The following is a 15463-nucleotide window of genomic DNA, read 5'->3' as shown; positions in this document are numbered from 1 at the left end:
TCCCAGATTTCCTCCACTACTTTTTCTCTACTCCAAATACAGTAAAAGGACCCAAATGAGGGGAGACCAAATTATTTGAATTTGGAAAATCCCCATGGAAGAAGGAGAGAAGTTCCCTGAGTTTGGGGCTTTTCTAACCTGCCACAAATGGTCCTGCAAGACCACTGTGGGATTCAGGAGGGATTTGTCACATCCCCAGGCCAGGGACAAACACACCCCAGGGGTTTGGGGGGTCACATCCTGCTCTTGGGACAGACCCAGGGGCTCAGGGGCCGTTCCTGGGGTGACTTCACCCCGCAGGGATGGCAGGAGAAAAACAAACTCATTTCAAATAATTTCTCTCTCTTGACTTGTGGGGTGGCTCTGAGGCCTCACGCAGACTCATTCTGATCTCTCTGCTCCTATTTTAAGCTCTGAGAACACTTTTGATGCACGGATCCATCACAAATGCCGTTCACCTGCAAGGAGAACACGACCCCACGCGAGCTGACCCCAAAAGGCAGTGATGTGGTTCACAAACATCTCCCTGCTCACACTTCCAGCCTCACCCATCTCCTGGCCTTGACCTGAACTCACAGACCAAAAATCTCCCAGGTCCTAGTCATTTTTAGGACTTTTTCCTACACTCTCAGCATTTTCCCCTCCCAGCTCTTACACCCGCTGGTGCATCACAAACTCCATGCAGGACAGGCTGGGCTGGATTTCGGACAATCCCAGCATGGTTTGGGTTGGAAGGGACCTTAAAATCCATGTTGTCCCCACCCCTGCCATGGGCAGAGACACCTTCCACCATCCCAGGGGCTCCAAATTCCAGTGTCCAACCTGGCCTGGGACATTTCCAGGGATCCAGGGGCAGCCACAGCTGCTCTGGGCACCTGTGCCAGGGCCTGCCCACCCTCCCAGGGAAGGATTTATCCCAAATATCCCATCTAAGCTGTTCCTCTTTTAGTTTGAAGCCATTCCCTGTGTCCTGTCACCCTGTCCAAGTTCCCCTGGCACCTCTCCTGTGCCAATGCTGTGGGATGAGTCCCTCATGGGCAGTGCCAGCTCACTGGAAATTCAATAATCCCAACACTTCCTCCTGCTGAACTCACTCGTGCTGTTCAGCACAAACGTTTAGCAGCATTCCAGAGTGACAGATTTCAGGAATAAAAATTGTTGTTCTTAAAAAAAATAAAAAAAATTTAAAAATAAAATCAAAAGGCAATTTTTTCCAAGAGATTCATTCAGCCAGGCCTGGTGGAAGCGCAGAGTTTGTATCAAAGGCAAAGTGGCTGAAGCAGTTCTGCTTTTGCTTCCAGCCCAGGCAGGAACTGATAGCTCTGAGTGGATAATTGATGGAGCAGGAGCCAATTAATCCCAGCAGACTGGGAATCAAACAGAGCAAGTTCAGCATTTCAAATCCTCGCTCCACGAGGGGAATTCTGGGCACAGGACACCAAAGAAATGGCTGCAGAGGATGGTTTTCCAAGCAGACTTTCCAAATGTTCCCCCCTGAATAAAGGCAATCTATCCCAGCTAATTAAAACAGCAGCTGAGGGCAGGAATTAAAACTGGGCTGCTGAGGGGAGATTTTAATGTCTAAATCAAGGAGCAGCTCATTTCTCCCACTCCAAATTCCCTCCTCACTCTTTCAGAAAACAACTGAGGATCATCTTTAAGCATCTTACAGTGCTCATCTGGTAGGGTTTTATTTTAATAGATGTGCAAACTTAATCCCAAATTCAGATCTTGGATCATCCTTCTTCCATTTATCAGAATTCTGTAGATAAAATTTATTTATTGCTCAGCTAGTTTGAAATATCTGAAGGATTCTATAAAGTTGGCCTGGAAATGGAGCTGAACTACGTGAAGGATTAAATCTCTGAACACAAACAAAAGTTAATCAACTGTCCAATTTCAGTGTATTTAACACTGCCTAGTTAAAAAACTCTGTAAATCACACCAAGTCTGCTTTGAGAAAGAGAAACTGATCCTTCAGCTGGGGCTGAATTTTTAAAAGGGATAGTTTGGTGCCCAAAGTTGGCAAAAATCCACTGTTTTAAGAGAGAGAAGATGAAAAAGAGGAGCCATTTCCCATTTTTGGTCATCACAGATTCCCAAAGCTGTGACCACCCCAAAATCCCATTTAACCCTGCCACACCAAATGTGGGAACCCTGAACTCCTCAGGATTCCCTGTGGGGTCTCCTGGAGTGGGAAGGGAGAGGGAATTTCCCCTGAACTCCTTTTCTCCAGGTTAAAAATTCCCAAATCCCGCCTGGCTTGGGATTTGGGATGCGGGGCAGTGATTCCCAGGCAGGGGATGCTCCAAGACACCCCAAATATTTCAAATAAATGAGAGCGGAGCACAGGAATGGGATGAGGGAAACGTGGAGCATCGGGACAGGGCTGGCATCACATGATGAGAAAAATCATAAATGAAGAGCAGGGAAAAAAAAAAATAAACAAAACAAAAAAGAAATGATTTCTCCAGATGAGCCCTGATAGCTTTGTGAGCACTGCCAGCCTACAAGCAGAGATTTTTATTAGCAACAGCTCTAATAAGAGGCAGCTTAGACCTCTGCCTCCTATCAAGGTGGAGAAAATGATTTTTCCTTATATTTAAAAGATTATCACTTCCTATCTCATCTCTTCTTATTAAGTTTACAGCAATATTAAAACAAGATTTGGGTGAATAAAGAACATAATATACTCCAAAATAGAGAATGTATTCTTTGGAGCATTATAAATGCTCCTGTCTGCTTGAATGGAATTTTAATGGAACAAACCCATTTTCTCTGAGGAGAAAAATCAAAAAATAGGCAGAAAATATTCTCCTTTTCCAAAGGCTTCATTAAAAAAATCTTGTTTTACAAGCACAGATCACTGGGAACTGAGGGACTATCAAAGAACTGCCTGTAACAGATTAACAAATCACCTCTGGTCATCCTTCCCAGCAGCCTGAACGTTCCACAAATGGAAAAAAAAAAAAGTCATTGGGGGGATCAAATAAATTCCTGTTTGATAGCAAAGGAAAATGAAAGCGGATTTTGCCACCTCTCTGCACATTCTGCTGCTTTTGATCAGAAAAGCAGAGAAAAAGGAGAGTCTGTGAGCTGAGAGGGACTCCGGGTGGGGAATGGAGCTGGAGAAGCTGCCTGCCAGAAAGGCCAAAATATTATTATATTCTTCTATTAAATAATAAATATTATAAACAATAAATATATAAATCATAAAGATTACATCATAGGTATTATTATATTAAATAATAAATAAAATACAATAATAAAATAAACTAATAAAAGAATTAATACTACTAGTAATAATAATAACAAATAATAGGTTTTAAAATGGGACAAATTTGTTTCAGTTTTGGAGCTCAGTTTTTATCCTCCTGGGCACTGTTTTGTCCTGCTTTAAGCTTCCAAATTAAATGCAAACTTTCTCCAAACCCATCCTAAATTCTGCAGTGAAGCTACAAATTAATCATGCAGGAATCTGTGTTACATGCACATAAGTATATATAAATATTTTATTACACTTCTTTTTTTAAGCCAGATCTAACAGAAATATTCCTGTTTTCTTTACAACATTAATTTTCCTGGAGATATTTTGGATGATATTGATCACCAAGTCAGAGAATTTTCCCTCAAGCCTTTTTTTAATCCTAAATTTTAGGATTGCTTTAAAAGAAAACGTCTCCGTTTTCATTTGCTAAAATACTACTTTGCCTAAAAATTAAATTTTCAGAACTAAATACAGTTGGATTAATTACTCTGAGGGACAAAATAGGGACCAACTCTACAAACATCAAATTAAAAAGTTTGTGCACAAAAATCCCCAAAGCAAGCCCAAAAATCTGCCTGCAAAATGCTTCTATTTAAGTATAATTAAATACTTAAACACTTTTATTTATCCATAAATACTCTGGGATGTCACAGGGAGTTTGCACAAAGCACAATTGTTTCCAAACTATTCTTTTCCTTTTTACTCCTAAAACCTAAATTTAGGAGAATTTACTACAATTCCTGAACAACTATCAGTTACAAATAATAATTAATTTTTTCTAGACCAATCAAGGAGTTTTTAAGCTCCAGCTGAGCTGTATCGAGGTTTTAATTGATTTTTTTTTTTTCTTGTAAGAACCATTTCTCTGTGTGTGTTACTCCAGGAGCTGTGCTGGAATTGGGAAAACCTTTTGGAATTCCACAGAAATTATCCCAGCAGCTCTTTTTTTCCCTCTTCAAATTCCCTCCCATTCCTTCAGAAAACAACTGAGCATCATCTTAATGCTACTGCCCTCTGCTGCTCCTGGATTAGGGATGGGGAAAAAATTCCTCCCTTGGATTAATTAGTGACTGAGCAGCTCAAATAAAGCACTGAAGTGTATTTAAATCTAGAGTATTACAATTAAATGAATTATATACAAATCAAATTTGTATGTCATTTGTGCAAATTAAATTTGTGCAAAAAATTGCATTAGGAGGTTCTTGTCTTATTTTTGGATCATTTAAATAGGCATATTTTAATAATATTTTAATATCTGGAAAAGAATTCTCTGAGAATATTTACCCATCCTGGTAAATGAAATAAAGTTCAATTTCGAGAGGTTTAAATTACTTCAAGGGAGTGCCTATGGATCCCTGCTCCAGACTGGAATAAAAACATGGGAATAAACAGGTGTGGGAGTGGAACACTTTGAATTTAAAAAGTCAATAATATTGATTTTTGGGATAATATATTGAGTTTGGGGTTATATATGGAGTTTTAGGATAACATATTCCATTTTGGATAATAGTGTATTATTGAAGTCCTGAGGGGCAAAGTTCAGGAAAAGAAAATGCAATTCCTGCTCCATCCAAAAGGCTCCTCAATCAGCAGAAGTGATGGATGGGATCCCTTTGATTCCAGGCTCACCTGGGACACACCTGTGGCCACAACTCCGAAAATCCCAACTTTTCTTCTTGGAAAAACAACGTGGCAGAAGCAATCCTGCAGATTTATCTCCTACCAAAGCTCTTTGCACTCGCTGGCTTTTTCCTGCCAGAGCCATCCTGGATTTTCCTGCTTTTTCCCATTCCCCTACAGTGAATTAAATGATGCAATTGTCCCCAGTTTTTCATTCCTGCAGCAGAACAAATCGTTGGCTCTCCCTGAACGCACAAAATCCCATTTTAGATTTTAAAGGACATCAACTTTTCCATTTAAGAACCAGGCAATAATTAAAGACCATTTCTCTGGTGCCATTTAATTAATCCCTAAATTGGAGAAACACTGGCAGTGAGGGTGTAGAACATAGAATGGCTAAAAAACAGAATTAAGGAGTGGGAAACTCCTGGAATTGTCCTGTTTTTTACATCCCAGGTGTGTCCCTGAAGCACAGGACACAATGAACATTTCCTGGGGTGATCAAAACTCCAAGGAAATAAAGAATGGAGGGGAGAAAGAAGCAGGGCAGGTAATCAGAGGAGAAATAAATGAAAATTTCTGGTAATTCCTAAGGATAAAATGCACAGAGCAAAAAAAAAGAAATTCCCACTTTTCTGAGGTTTCAAGGCTCAGCTAATGTGAAGCCTTAATTATTTTTGCAGTTCGGGGTTTTTATTAAACGTGCACTGAAATCTGAAACTTGCAGCTAATAGAACACATGTGGAGGTAGACAGAGCTCCTCTGGAATGATTTCATTCATTCCATGCACAGGGATGCCAGAAAAACAAAATCTGAGCTCAGAGCAACCACCAGGACACAGAAGGCAAGAGGGAGGAGAAGTTCCCATCAGGAAAATCCTGCAGAAAAGCCAAAGTTTGGTACCTGAACACCTGGGAGATTTCTTTGCTACCATCTCATTGAGTTTTGTGCTGTTTTCTGCCTCAGCTCCCAGAACTTCCCAGGTTCCTGCTCTGTGAACGTTTCACTTGGAATTGATGGAGATGGAGAAACTGCAGCACCAAACCTCACCTGCACAGGGCAACCCCCAGCAGGCTGCTCTGTGCCCAGAAAATCATGGAAAAACCAAGGAATTTTTCTCTGGGAAATATTCACAGGGAGCATTCAGCAGCCAGGCTCAGATTCATAAATCCATATTCAATAAATATATCCTTTAGTGAGGATGTATTTATTATTCAGATGAAAACACTCAGTCACAGAAGCCCCCACGTTATCCCTGATTATCCATATTCCTGAGTATCCGTATTAGCCTTCAAAAGATCCAGGAAAAAGGCTGGAAAATAATGGACAGGTGGGAAAATTCCAGGAGTTTCTTGGAGCAGCTGACTGGAAGCTGCTGCTTTGTGCTGTGTTTCCCTGCTCCCATCCCAAGGAAAAGGGATCAGCTCCAGCTCCCAGCCTTAAACCACCGGCAGGGTTTAGCTGAGCTGGTTTAACTCCTCCTGGGGAATTTTGGGGGCTCACAGCTCCCACCCAGCAGCCCCAGAGCTCTGCTCACCCCCCTCCAGTGCTCCAGCTGCTGTGGAAGCTCGCAGTAATTAATGATAGAAATCCCCTAAATATCTGCTTGCTCCTGGTTTTTAATCCGCTCAAAAATACCCAGCAAAATCTTCTGGAGGAGCTGAGGAATGTTCCTGGGAATGTTCCTGGTGATGCTCAAGGCACTGAAATTCCTTCACACCACAATGCAGCTGAGTGAGTGAGGAAAAAACAAAATCCCAGCACTTTGTCCTTTGTTTTAAGCAAAGTTTAAAAGCTCAGGGCACAGGTGGTTAAATAAAATTCCCTAAAAACTGGATGTCAAACTGATTTCCCATCCGTAAGTGAACACCCAACAACCACTGAGGCAGGAGAGAGATTATCCCAAATCTGAGTGATAGTAATGATAGATAGATAACATCATTGAAATCCCAAAAAAAGAGAATTAATCATGGTTTTCCTCCCTAGCTCACATCTGTGACACAGCCCTGGCCATGCACAGATGTGGACACACAAATTTCCACAGGAATAGAAAATGCAAGGGGAAAAGAATGTTTTGAGGTTTTAATTACAAATAAATTCAATTTAATCTACGTGCCACACTCAGAGAGATATAAAACCACCCAATATCAAGGGGTAATTTGGACAACAGTATTTCACAGAGAAGGAAAAAAAAAGCAATAAATACCAAAATAACATCTCCAAAAAATCACCTTTCCAAGATTCAATTCTGCAAAAGCACCTCTGATGTAGCCCTGAGCAAAGAACATTTCCAGGGGTTTATTTTCTTGTTGAAATGCAAATACTGCCAAGTTCAGAGTGCTGGGGGCTCCAAACCCTGCTGGTGGCAGAACCTCCATCCCAGGCAGCCAAATGTCTCCCAATTTATTCAGATTCACCAGAAACCAAACAATTCCTCACACTCTGATTCAGTAATTATTGCAGAACAGAGCTAAAAATCCCTTAAATATTTGCTTGCTCCTTTTTTTTCAATCCACTAAAAAATAACCGTAATGAAAAATCCACCAGAAAATAACCATAACTTTAAAAATTCACTAAAAAATAACCATAATTTTAAAATTTCCCAGCAATGTAAACCCTGCTTATGGCAGAGCCTCCATCCCAGGCAGGATCCCAAATGTCTCCCAGTTTATTCAGAATCACCAGGAACCAAAATTTCCTAGTGAACCTGACTTGCTTTGTTGACTGAAACTTAATTCCATTTAAATATCTGGAAAACTCAGTTTTAAAAGAGATATAACAACAGCAAACATAATAATAATAATAATCACACTCTGATTCCTGTGGCCTGGAAGCTCCTTGCAGGAGGGTTTTTGTGCTCTGTTTTAGCAGAATTTAACATTTCAAGTGTGTCTGAGATCAAACGTGAGCAGTTCTGGGAATCGTGAGAATCCCGAGCTCAGCTCCATGGTCAGTGACTCCTCAGCCAAGGAAAAGCTGCTTTTCCTCACCTGGAGTTTGCAGAAGCACCTCAAAAAATCTGCTCCTCAGCAAGAACAAGAACAGATCTGCTTCCCTCAGGACATGGAAAAGGATAAAATGGGAAAAAAAAAGAGTAACTGCTTGGATAAATGTTGGGTTTTTGGGGACTGGAGGAGAGCAGACAACACCCTGGGCAGGGGAGAGGCCAAAGGAGGGAAAAAACAGAGGGAGAAAACATCCCTGCAGGAATGCTGAACCAAGCTGGGCCAAATATGAAATATTTCCATCGGGTTTTATCCCTTTGCAAGTTATTTCTTTCACCAGAGCAGTTTTGGCTCTTTAAAACAGGCACTAAAAATGGGGATTATCCCAATCTCCATCAAAGAGCAAGGAAAATGCTGCTTCACCCCAGTTCCGCTCCTACCTGCCCGTCCTGACCCACGTGCACTTGGTGGATCTGCAGGTTTCCCTGGAAAAGGAGAGAAGGGACAGTCAGCACAAGTTTGGCATTGCAAAAACTGCAAAAAAAATAAAAAAAATCTGTTTCAATAGGAAGGAAATCCGTGAATTTAGGAAATTCTGCTGAAGGTTCTTCAGGCAATCCAGCTCCACTCAGCCTCAAAAGCAAGGAATTTTCCCACCCAGAATGTTTTGCTTTTGAAGTTCAGTAACTTCCAAAATTCATCATTTTTTAATTATAAATTCAAAGGTAATCTGGTTTTGTGCAAAAAATTTTGAGGTAAAACTTCTGGTTTTCCTCCTTTATATAAACTTGCAAATTGAAATCCAGCCCTTACTATCCCAGAACTAGCAATCTAACACTTTTACTATTTGCTTTTTATTTATCCACATTCCATACTGAAAACCAACACAGTTCTATTACAGGGATTACATCTATTAAAAAAAAAAAAAAAAAAAAAAAAAAAAAAAAAAAAAAGAAAATTCTCAATAAAACCAAGTATTTTAAGCTCCAAAGTCCAATCAGGAAATCTTTATGACATGAAGTTTTTATTCACATGCTCACAGATGTCTTTCCAAAAGTACACTTGGATTAAGGAGAGGCAGCTTCCCAAAAGAGCCGTGCAGTGAAACAGCACATTTTGGAGGACAAAATCCCCATTTTTGTGCAGTTGCTCCTGCTGGCAGCTCCTCTCTCACTTGTGTACATTGTCATCAATTTAAAACCAGATGTTTTCATCTGTCAGGGACAAATGCAGCCTTTGAAAGCCCCACAGACAAGAAGAGCCAAAGGATCCAGGGTGTGCTGGAACCTCAGGATCCATTCCAGCAATCTCTGCTGAATCATCCCTTTTTCAGTGGTTCTTTACCCAAAAACCCCTTCCGTTTTATGGCAGCACCACACACCAGAGCCAGGATATTTTAATCCTTTCTTCTCTCTCTCAAGGCCTGACAGGCCCTTCAAAGGACAAGCCTTTAACTATAATATTTATAGAATTTTTATGATAATATTTATTCTCCAGTAGCTGCCTGTGTTAACAATATTCCTTCACAAAGTGGTTTTATGAGCTGTGATTTGGGTTCTTTGGACAGGGATTAAACCAAGCCAGGCAGATCCACTTCCCAGCGAGGGAAAAACCTTGACAGGGAAATGGGACAGATTCAAATTGTTGCCTGGATTAATGTTTAACCTGATTTTTCTATTCTTTCTGCATTTAAACAAAGTGCAGCAGAAATCCAAGAGCAGTTTCAGCACTCAGGAGATTTTTAAATAACCAATAACTGCAGCAAATACACAGGGAAATCCACCTGGATTTGGGAGCTGAGCCAAAATTGGAGGGTTTGGGATTGAATTTATCCATTTCCAGTTATCCATATCCATTTATCCATCCCATTCCACTGAATTCTTTTTCTGGAAAACAAACGAAGCAGTGCAAATGCTGCAGTGCCAGATAAACTGGTCAGGAATTAAGGGTAAATTCATTCTGGAATATTCCTTTATTAGATGGTGGCTGAAGGTTTCTGCGATTCCTGTTCAACCATTAAAGGCCCTGAATGTTCTGACCATGTTTAGTTCATCAACCTAAACAGAATAATTTCATTTTTAAGCAGTGCAAGCACCTGGTTTTCTATTAAACTCCATCAGTACTAAATTGCCAAAGCTTATCAGCCTTATGCAACAATTAACACACACACTGAGTTGTTTTGGCTGGTGAGGGGGGGGAAAAATAAGTCAAAATAAAAATAAAAATAAAATAAAAAATAAAATAAAATAAAATAAAAAATAAAGTAAAGTAAAATAAAATAAAATAAAATAATAAAATAAAATAAAGTAAAATAAAATAAAATAAAATAAAATAAAAATGAAAAAGAAACAATACACACTGAGCTGTTTTGGCTGGTGAGGGAGGGAAAATAAATCAACATAATAAAAATAAAATAAATAGAAATAATAATTATGACAAAATCCAATAAACACACACTGAGCTGTTTTGGGTGGTGAAGGAGGGAAAACCATCAAAATAAAAAAAATAGAAAAAATAGAAAAATAGAAGAATACAAATAATAATAATGATAATAACGATATTGTTGTTGTTATTATTATTACTAATAATAATAATATTAATAATAATAAGGGGGGAGGGAAAAATAAGCCAAAATAAAAAAAATAAAATAAATATCAATAATACTACTGAAAAAGAATCCCCCAAGAGCCCAGAGACAGGAGCAGCAGGTTCTAAAGCACATTTTCTGCTGGTTCCAGCCTCGTTCCCCCTCAGCTGCCAGGTTCCTGGGAGCCCCAGGCTTTGCTCACCTCGCTGTCCTGCGTGATCTGCACCTGCTCTCCCTGGGGCACCTGGGCTATGTGGAGATGGCCCTGTGGGATCCACAACAAAAGAAAACACCAAGGAGCATCAGAGGAAAATCACAGCTCCAGGAAGCAGCTCCTGCCTCGCAGGCAGCAGAGTTCCATGGAGAGAAGCAAAACGGGCAGTGAAACCATTGAGGAGCTTCTCAAATGCAAAGTGCACCTGGGCTGCCCCAGCTTTGGATGGGAGCAAAAGCAGAGGGACTTGGACCAAAGACTGCTTCACTTCCACTACAGGGGAAGGAAAACAGCAGGAATAATAATAATAATAATAATGATAATAATCATCATCATCATCATCATCATCATCTTCTAACAAGTGTGTTTTTCTATTGCCTTTTTGACTGGTACACAAAGCTTGGGGTTGATTTGCTTTGTTGGCTGAAAGTTTAATTCAATTTAAATATCTGGAAAACTCACTTTTAGAACAGATAATAAGCAATACCGTTCTAGAACAGATAATAACCAACAGTAAATATCTCCAAGAGTGAGGTTTCCAAAGGTATCTCATTTTCCACCTATTTTTGCTCATTCACTGGAGCACAGACCACGCTAAGGACTCTCAGCTGCTGGGATCTGGCAGGAAATCATTAATTTGAACAATTCCCCTGATTTATATTGGTGAGAATCTGCCCTGATGGTTTGAATCCTGTAATATTTGGTATTGCTGCCCATTCCCACCACTCTCCTGGTCCCCTTTGCTGCCAGCAAGGAGGAGAGTGGCTGGAATTCCTTGTGCATCCTGCCCAGGCCAGCCACTGTGATTTACCTGAGGGGAGATTGGATTCTAAATAACCTCCAAGAGGTTTTTATAAAGCTTTGTGTTCATTTTAATATGCCTGCATGAGATGAAAGATAATCATTTGGAATTCTGTCAAAGGCCCCTCTGATTTTATAACACAAGAACAATTGCCTGTGATTTTCAAAGACACACAGATCCCTCTATTTCCAACAGTTTCATTTCCTTTGGAAGGAAACTGCCTATTTATAGGGAGAAAAACCACACTGAAAGTGTCCCTCTGACAATAGGGGCTGGAGAGAAAATTATAGCACTGCCCAGCCCAGGGGGAGATTAAAATCACCTTCCCTCCTTCACATCAACTCTCAGTGCTCCCAGGAAAAAGATGGAATGTTTAGAAGATCCGTTTATAGCAGGTTTTTTCCTGGATTCCACAATTTGAAGGATAATTAATATGTCCAGGTCTTTTAATGAGGCAAGTTTTTATCACTTCCATCTATAAATGAACCATCTGTTCTATTAAAGTCATTTATTTTATGTCATTTTCCTTTCTATCTTGTCTTTCAAGACTTGAAAAGTACTTTTCAGTCACCAGTTAAATCTCACCCCCAGATCCACAGGAAAATCCACTTTTAAAATATTCATGGGATTCAAAAGACAAAGAAATTCCCAGGATAATATTGAAAAGTTATGGCAAAAGTGAAGTGGAAAAGGAAGATTTCCACCCGGCTCCTGCACAAAGAGAATTGTTTCACTGAGGACACTTCTTAAAAAGAATTTGAATTTCAAATAATCCTTGTAGTGCCCAGTGGGACACAGGAATTAAAGTGAAGGTGGTTTTTTTTCAGAGTACACTAAAACCACAGATAAAAACCATCAGGCCTAAGTGGTGGTGGGAGTATTAGGCTTAAAAAATGTCAATATTTAGAACTTTCACTGATAGACACAGAGCTCCACAAACACACATGGGAAAGATTCAGCTCCCAGATGTTCAAAAGTGCCTGAGAATGCAGTTTTACAGAAAAACAAATAAATAAATGTGATTCTGTTGTGGAAATCACACCAGAACTACCTCTGAAGTATAAATCACTAAGTAAACACAGCCAGGAAAAGGCTGATAATTCTCTGTATAACAACCAAAGTGCATTGATTTCCATTGATTGCGTGGGGAAATCCTGCGTGGAATTTTTTTGTCACGTAACTCTAATTTTTTTTTTTTTTTTTCCATAAGCCTCCAGTGTTTGTTTTCTGGACACCTTAAGCGCTGGCAGGTTGTGATTTCACACTGCAGCTGGAGCAGGGTTCTGGCGGGTTTGGGAGGAGGGTTTAGGAAAAGGTGAGGACATACTACTTGGACTTGTCCATCCTCTCCGATCTGGTGGATCTGGACCTGCTGAGCGTTGGCCAGGGCGTAGTGCAGGGCCTGGGGCTGGTTCTGCTGCATCTCGCTGGAGGCTGCCACCGAGCTCTGCGCCCCCTCTGCAAGAAACCAGGAAATAAAGCAAATTCCAGCTTTGTTCTCTGTGCCTCCCCCAGAGCGTTCCTAAAGCCCCACGGAACCAAACCCAGTCCCCGGGCACAGATCATTCAACGTTCCCCGGCACGGTGGGTGCTTGCTGCAGAGCCCACAGAACTCCAAAAAGGCTGGCAGAGCTCCTGCTGAAAATAAAAAAAAAAAAAAGCACCTTTTGGGGTCTAAATCCCAGATTCTGGAGCTGGAAAAAGCCCATCATAACAAAACCCCAGAGGTTTCCTGAGCAATTCAATGGTTTTTGTTCACCTGAGAACAATTGCTGCCACCACCACCCCAAGGACACCTTTAAAAACCCGTCCTGCCTATTTTGAGAAATGAAATTTTGAAATTATATAATATTATAATGATTTATAATTATAATAGAAATAATAATCATTTATGTTTAAGTCTTATATTTAATTATTATAATAGTTAATATTATAATAATATCAATATTATTATAATATAGTTAATAGTTAACTATATAATAATATTATAATAATAGTTAATCGTTAAAGTTCTTAACTATTAATTCTATTTAATAATTAATATTTACTTATTATACCAATTAATAATCATTATTCTAAATAATTATAAATTATTTATAATTTATCATAGTAAATAAAGGGAATCTCACAATTGTTTTTCAAGATCCATCCCCTACAATTCATACTGACACACGTGAGGTCTGGAATTGTATTTCTGAACCGCAAAATGACAGGTGGATATCTTGATTTATTAAATTTAAACACAACTCACACTGCTGAGTGGAAATGCCCCCGAAAAGGGAAGGTTAAACATAAAAAATGGGAGTTATCTTCATGTAACAGGGACAAAAACCACCAGGAAAACCTCAGTGGGATTTCCAGAGGGTAAAAACTTGTAATGGACACATCATAGATCCATTTTGAGGTTTTCCAGCTGCAGGGAAAGGATTCTTCTAAACAGAAGAGGCAAAAGGCAAGTAAAAATGACAGAAACCATTAATTTTTAATATCTCCACTAAATACTCCCAAGATTTATTTTGCAAACACACTGTTAGTTCTGCAGGAATGAGCTTTATCCACTCAAATATTTTAATGGGAATGTTCTTTAATAAAATCAGCCATTTAAGGGGTTTTTTTCCCCTCCTGTCTGCAAATGTTTGGGCACGAAGATAATTTTGAGGTTTAGGTCTGAGCATGGGAATGGGAACTCCAAACCACCAAGTTAATATTTATTTATTTGTTGAAAAGTTGGGTTGGTTAACAATTCAGGCAGCTCTGACTCTGTTAACGAGCTGGAACACAGAATTCCAGCCACAAATTTCCACAGGAACCCAGGGAAACACAACAAATCCAATTTTTTTCTGCCTGTTGGGCACACCTTTAATCCCTCACATCTCAGCAAGGGACTGCAGAGCTTTTAGAATTCCTTACATGCAGCCTTGGTGCTCCCTGTGCAATTCCAGCTTTTCCTCAACTGCTGTAGGGTGGAATTTGCTGCATGGAATTCCAGGTGGGATTGAGGAATCGCAACTGGATGAAAAGTGCTGAACTTTGTAAAAAAACTGTCCCATCAACCAAATAAAAATGGCATTTTTTAACCAAATAACTGATAAATGGCATTTATCAACCAAATAAAAATGGGATTTTTCCAACTGGGATACCATTGGCTTTGTCATGGCCACCAGAAAAAATGGAGATCCTGAAAAAATCCTTATCTGAGCCTCTGTCTTTCACTTTTTCACTAATTTCCTTTAATTTATTTATGATATTTGATGCAATTCACTTCCCTATATATTTTTTTTTAATTTAGAAATAGCATTTTTTTGGGATGACTGAGCTCCTTCAGGGCTCCCAGCTCAGGATTTTGGAGTACAAATTCTCTCAGGATTTTGGAGAACAAATTCCCCTCAGGATTTTGAGAACAAATTCCCTCAGGATTTTGAGAACAAATTCTCTCAGGATTTTGAGAGGAAATTCCCTCAGGATTTTGAGGAACAAATTCCCTCAGGATTTTGAGGAATAAATTCCCTCAGGATTTTGGGAACAAACTCCCTCAGGATTTTGAGGAATAAATTCCCTCAGGATTTTGAGGAACAAATTCCCTCAGGATTTTGTGGGACAAATTCCCTCAGGATTTTTGAGGAATAAATTCCCTCAGGATTTTGGGAGCAAATTCCCTCAGGATTTTGAAGAACAAATTCCCTCAGGATTTTGGGGAACAAATTCCCTCAGGATTTTGAGGAATAAATTCCCTCAGGATTTTGGGAGCAAATTCCCTCAGGATTTTGAGGAACAAATTCCCTCTGGATTTTGGGGAACAAATTCCCTCAGGATTTTGGGGAATAAATTCCCTCAGGATTTTGAGGAACAAATTCCCTCAAGATTTTGTTGGACAAATTCCTCCAGGATTCTGAGGGATAATTTCCCTCGGGCTTGGTCTTTCCTTTGTGTTTCGCAGTTTTTCCCTATGGAATTCAACTGATCTAATTACGACTCAACCTCTACCAAACCACAGTGTCCAAATACAGAATCCTTCATTTATAATATT

General features: G+C 39.7%; 1 protein-coding gene across 1 annotated transcript in view; it reads right to left on the bottom strand.

The window, feature by feature from the left end:
- The window catches only part of BANP (BTG3 associated nuclear protein), a 122281-nt gene that overhangs the window by 43293 nt on the left and 63525 nt on the right, over positions 1-15463 (bottom strand). Inside the window, exons 9-11 of the mRNA XM_077786391.1 lie at positions 12764-12894; positions 10623-10685; positions 8274-8318 (exon numbers count right to left, since the gene is read on the bottom strand). Coding sequence (XP_077642517.1) covers positions 8274-8318; positions 10623-10685; positions 12764-12894 — 239 coding nt within the window. The remainder of the gene's footprint in view (positions 1-8273; positions 8319-10622; positions 10686-12763; positions 12895-15463) is intronic.

This window comes from Lonchura striata, chromosome 13 (assembly GCF_046129695.1).
Source record: "Lonchura striata isolate bLonStr1 chromosome 13, bLonStr1.mat, whole genome shotgun sequence".
Lineage (NCBI taxonomy): Eukaryota > Metazoa > Chordata > Aves > Passeriformes > Estrildidae > Lonchura > Lonchura striata.
This window is presented reverse-complemented; position numbering and strand designations above follow the sequence as displayed.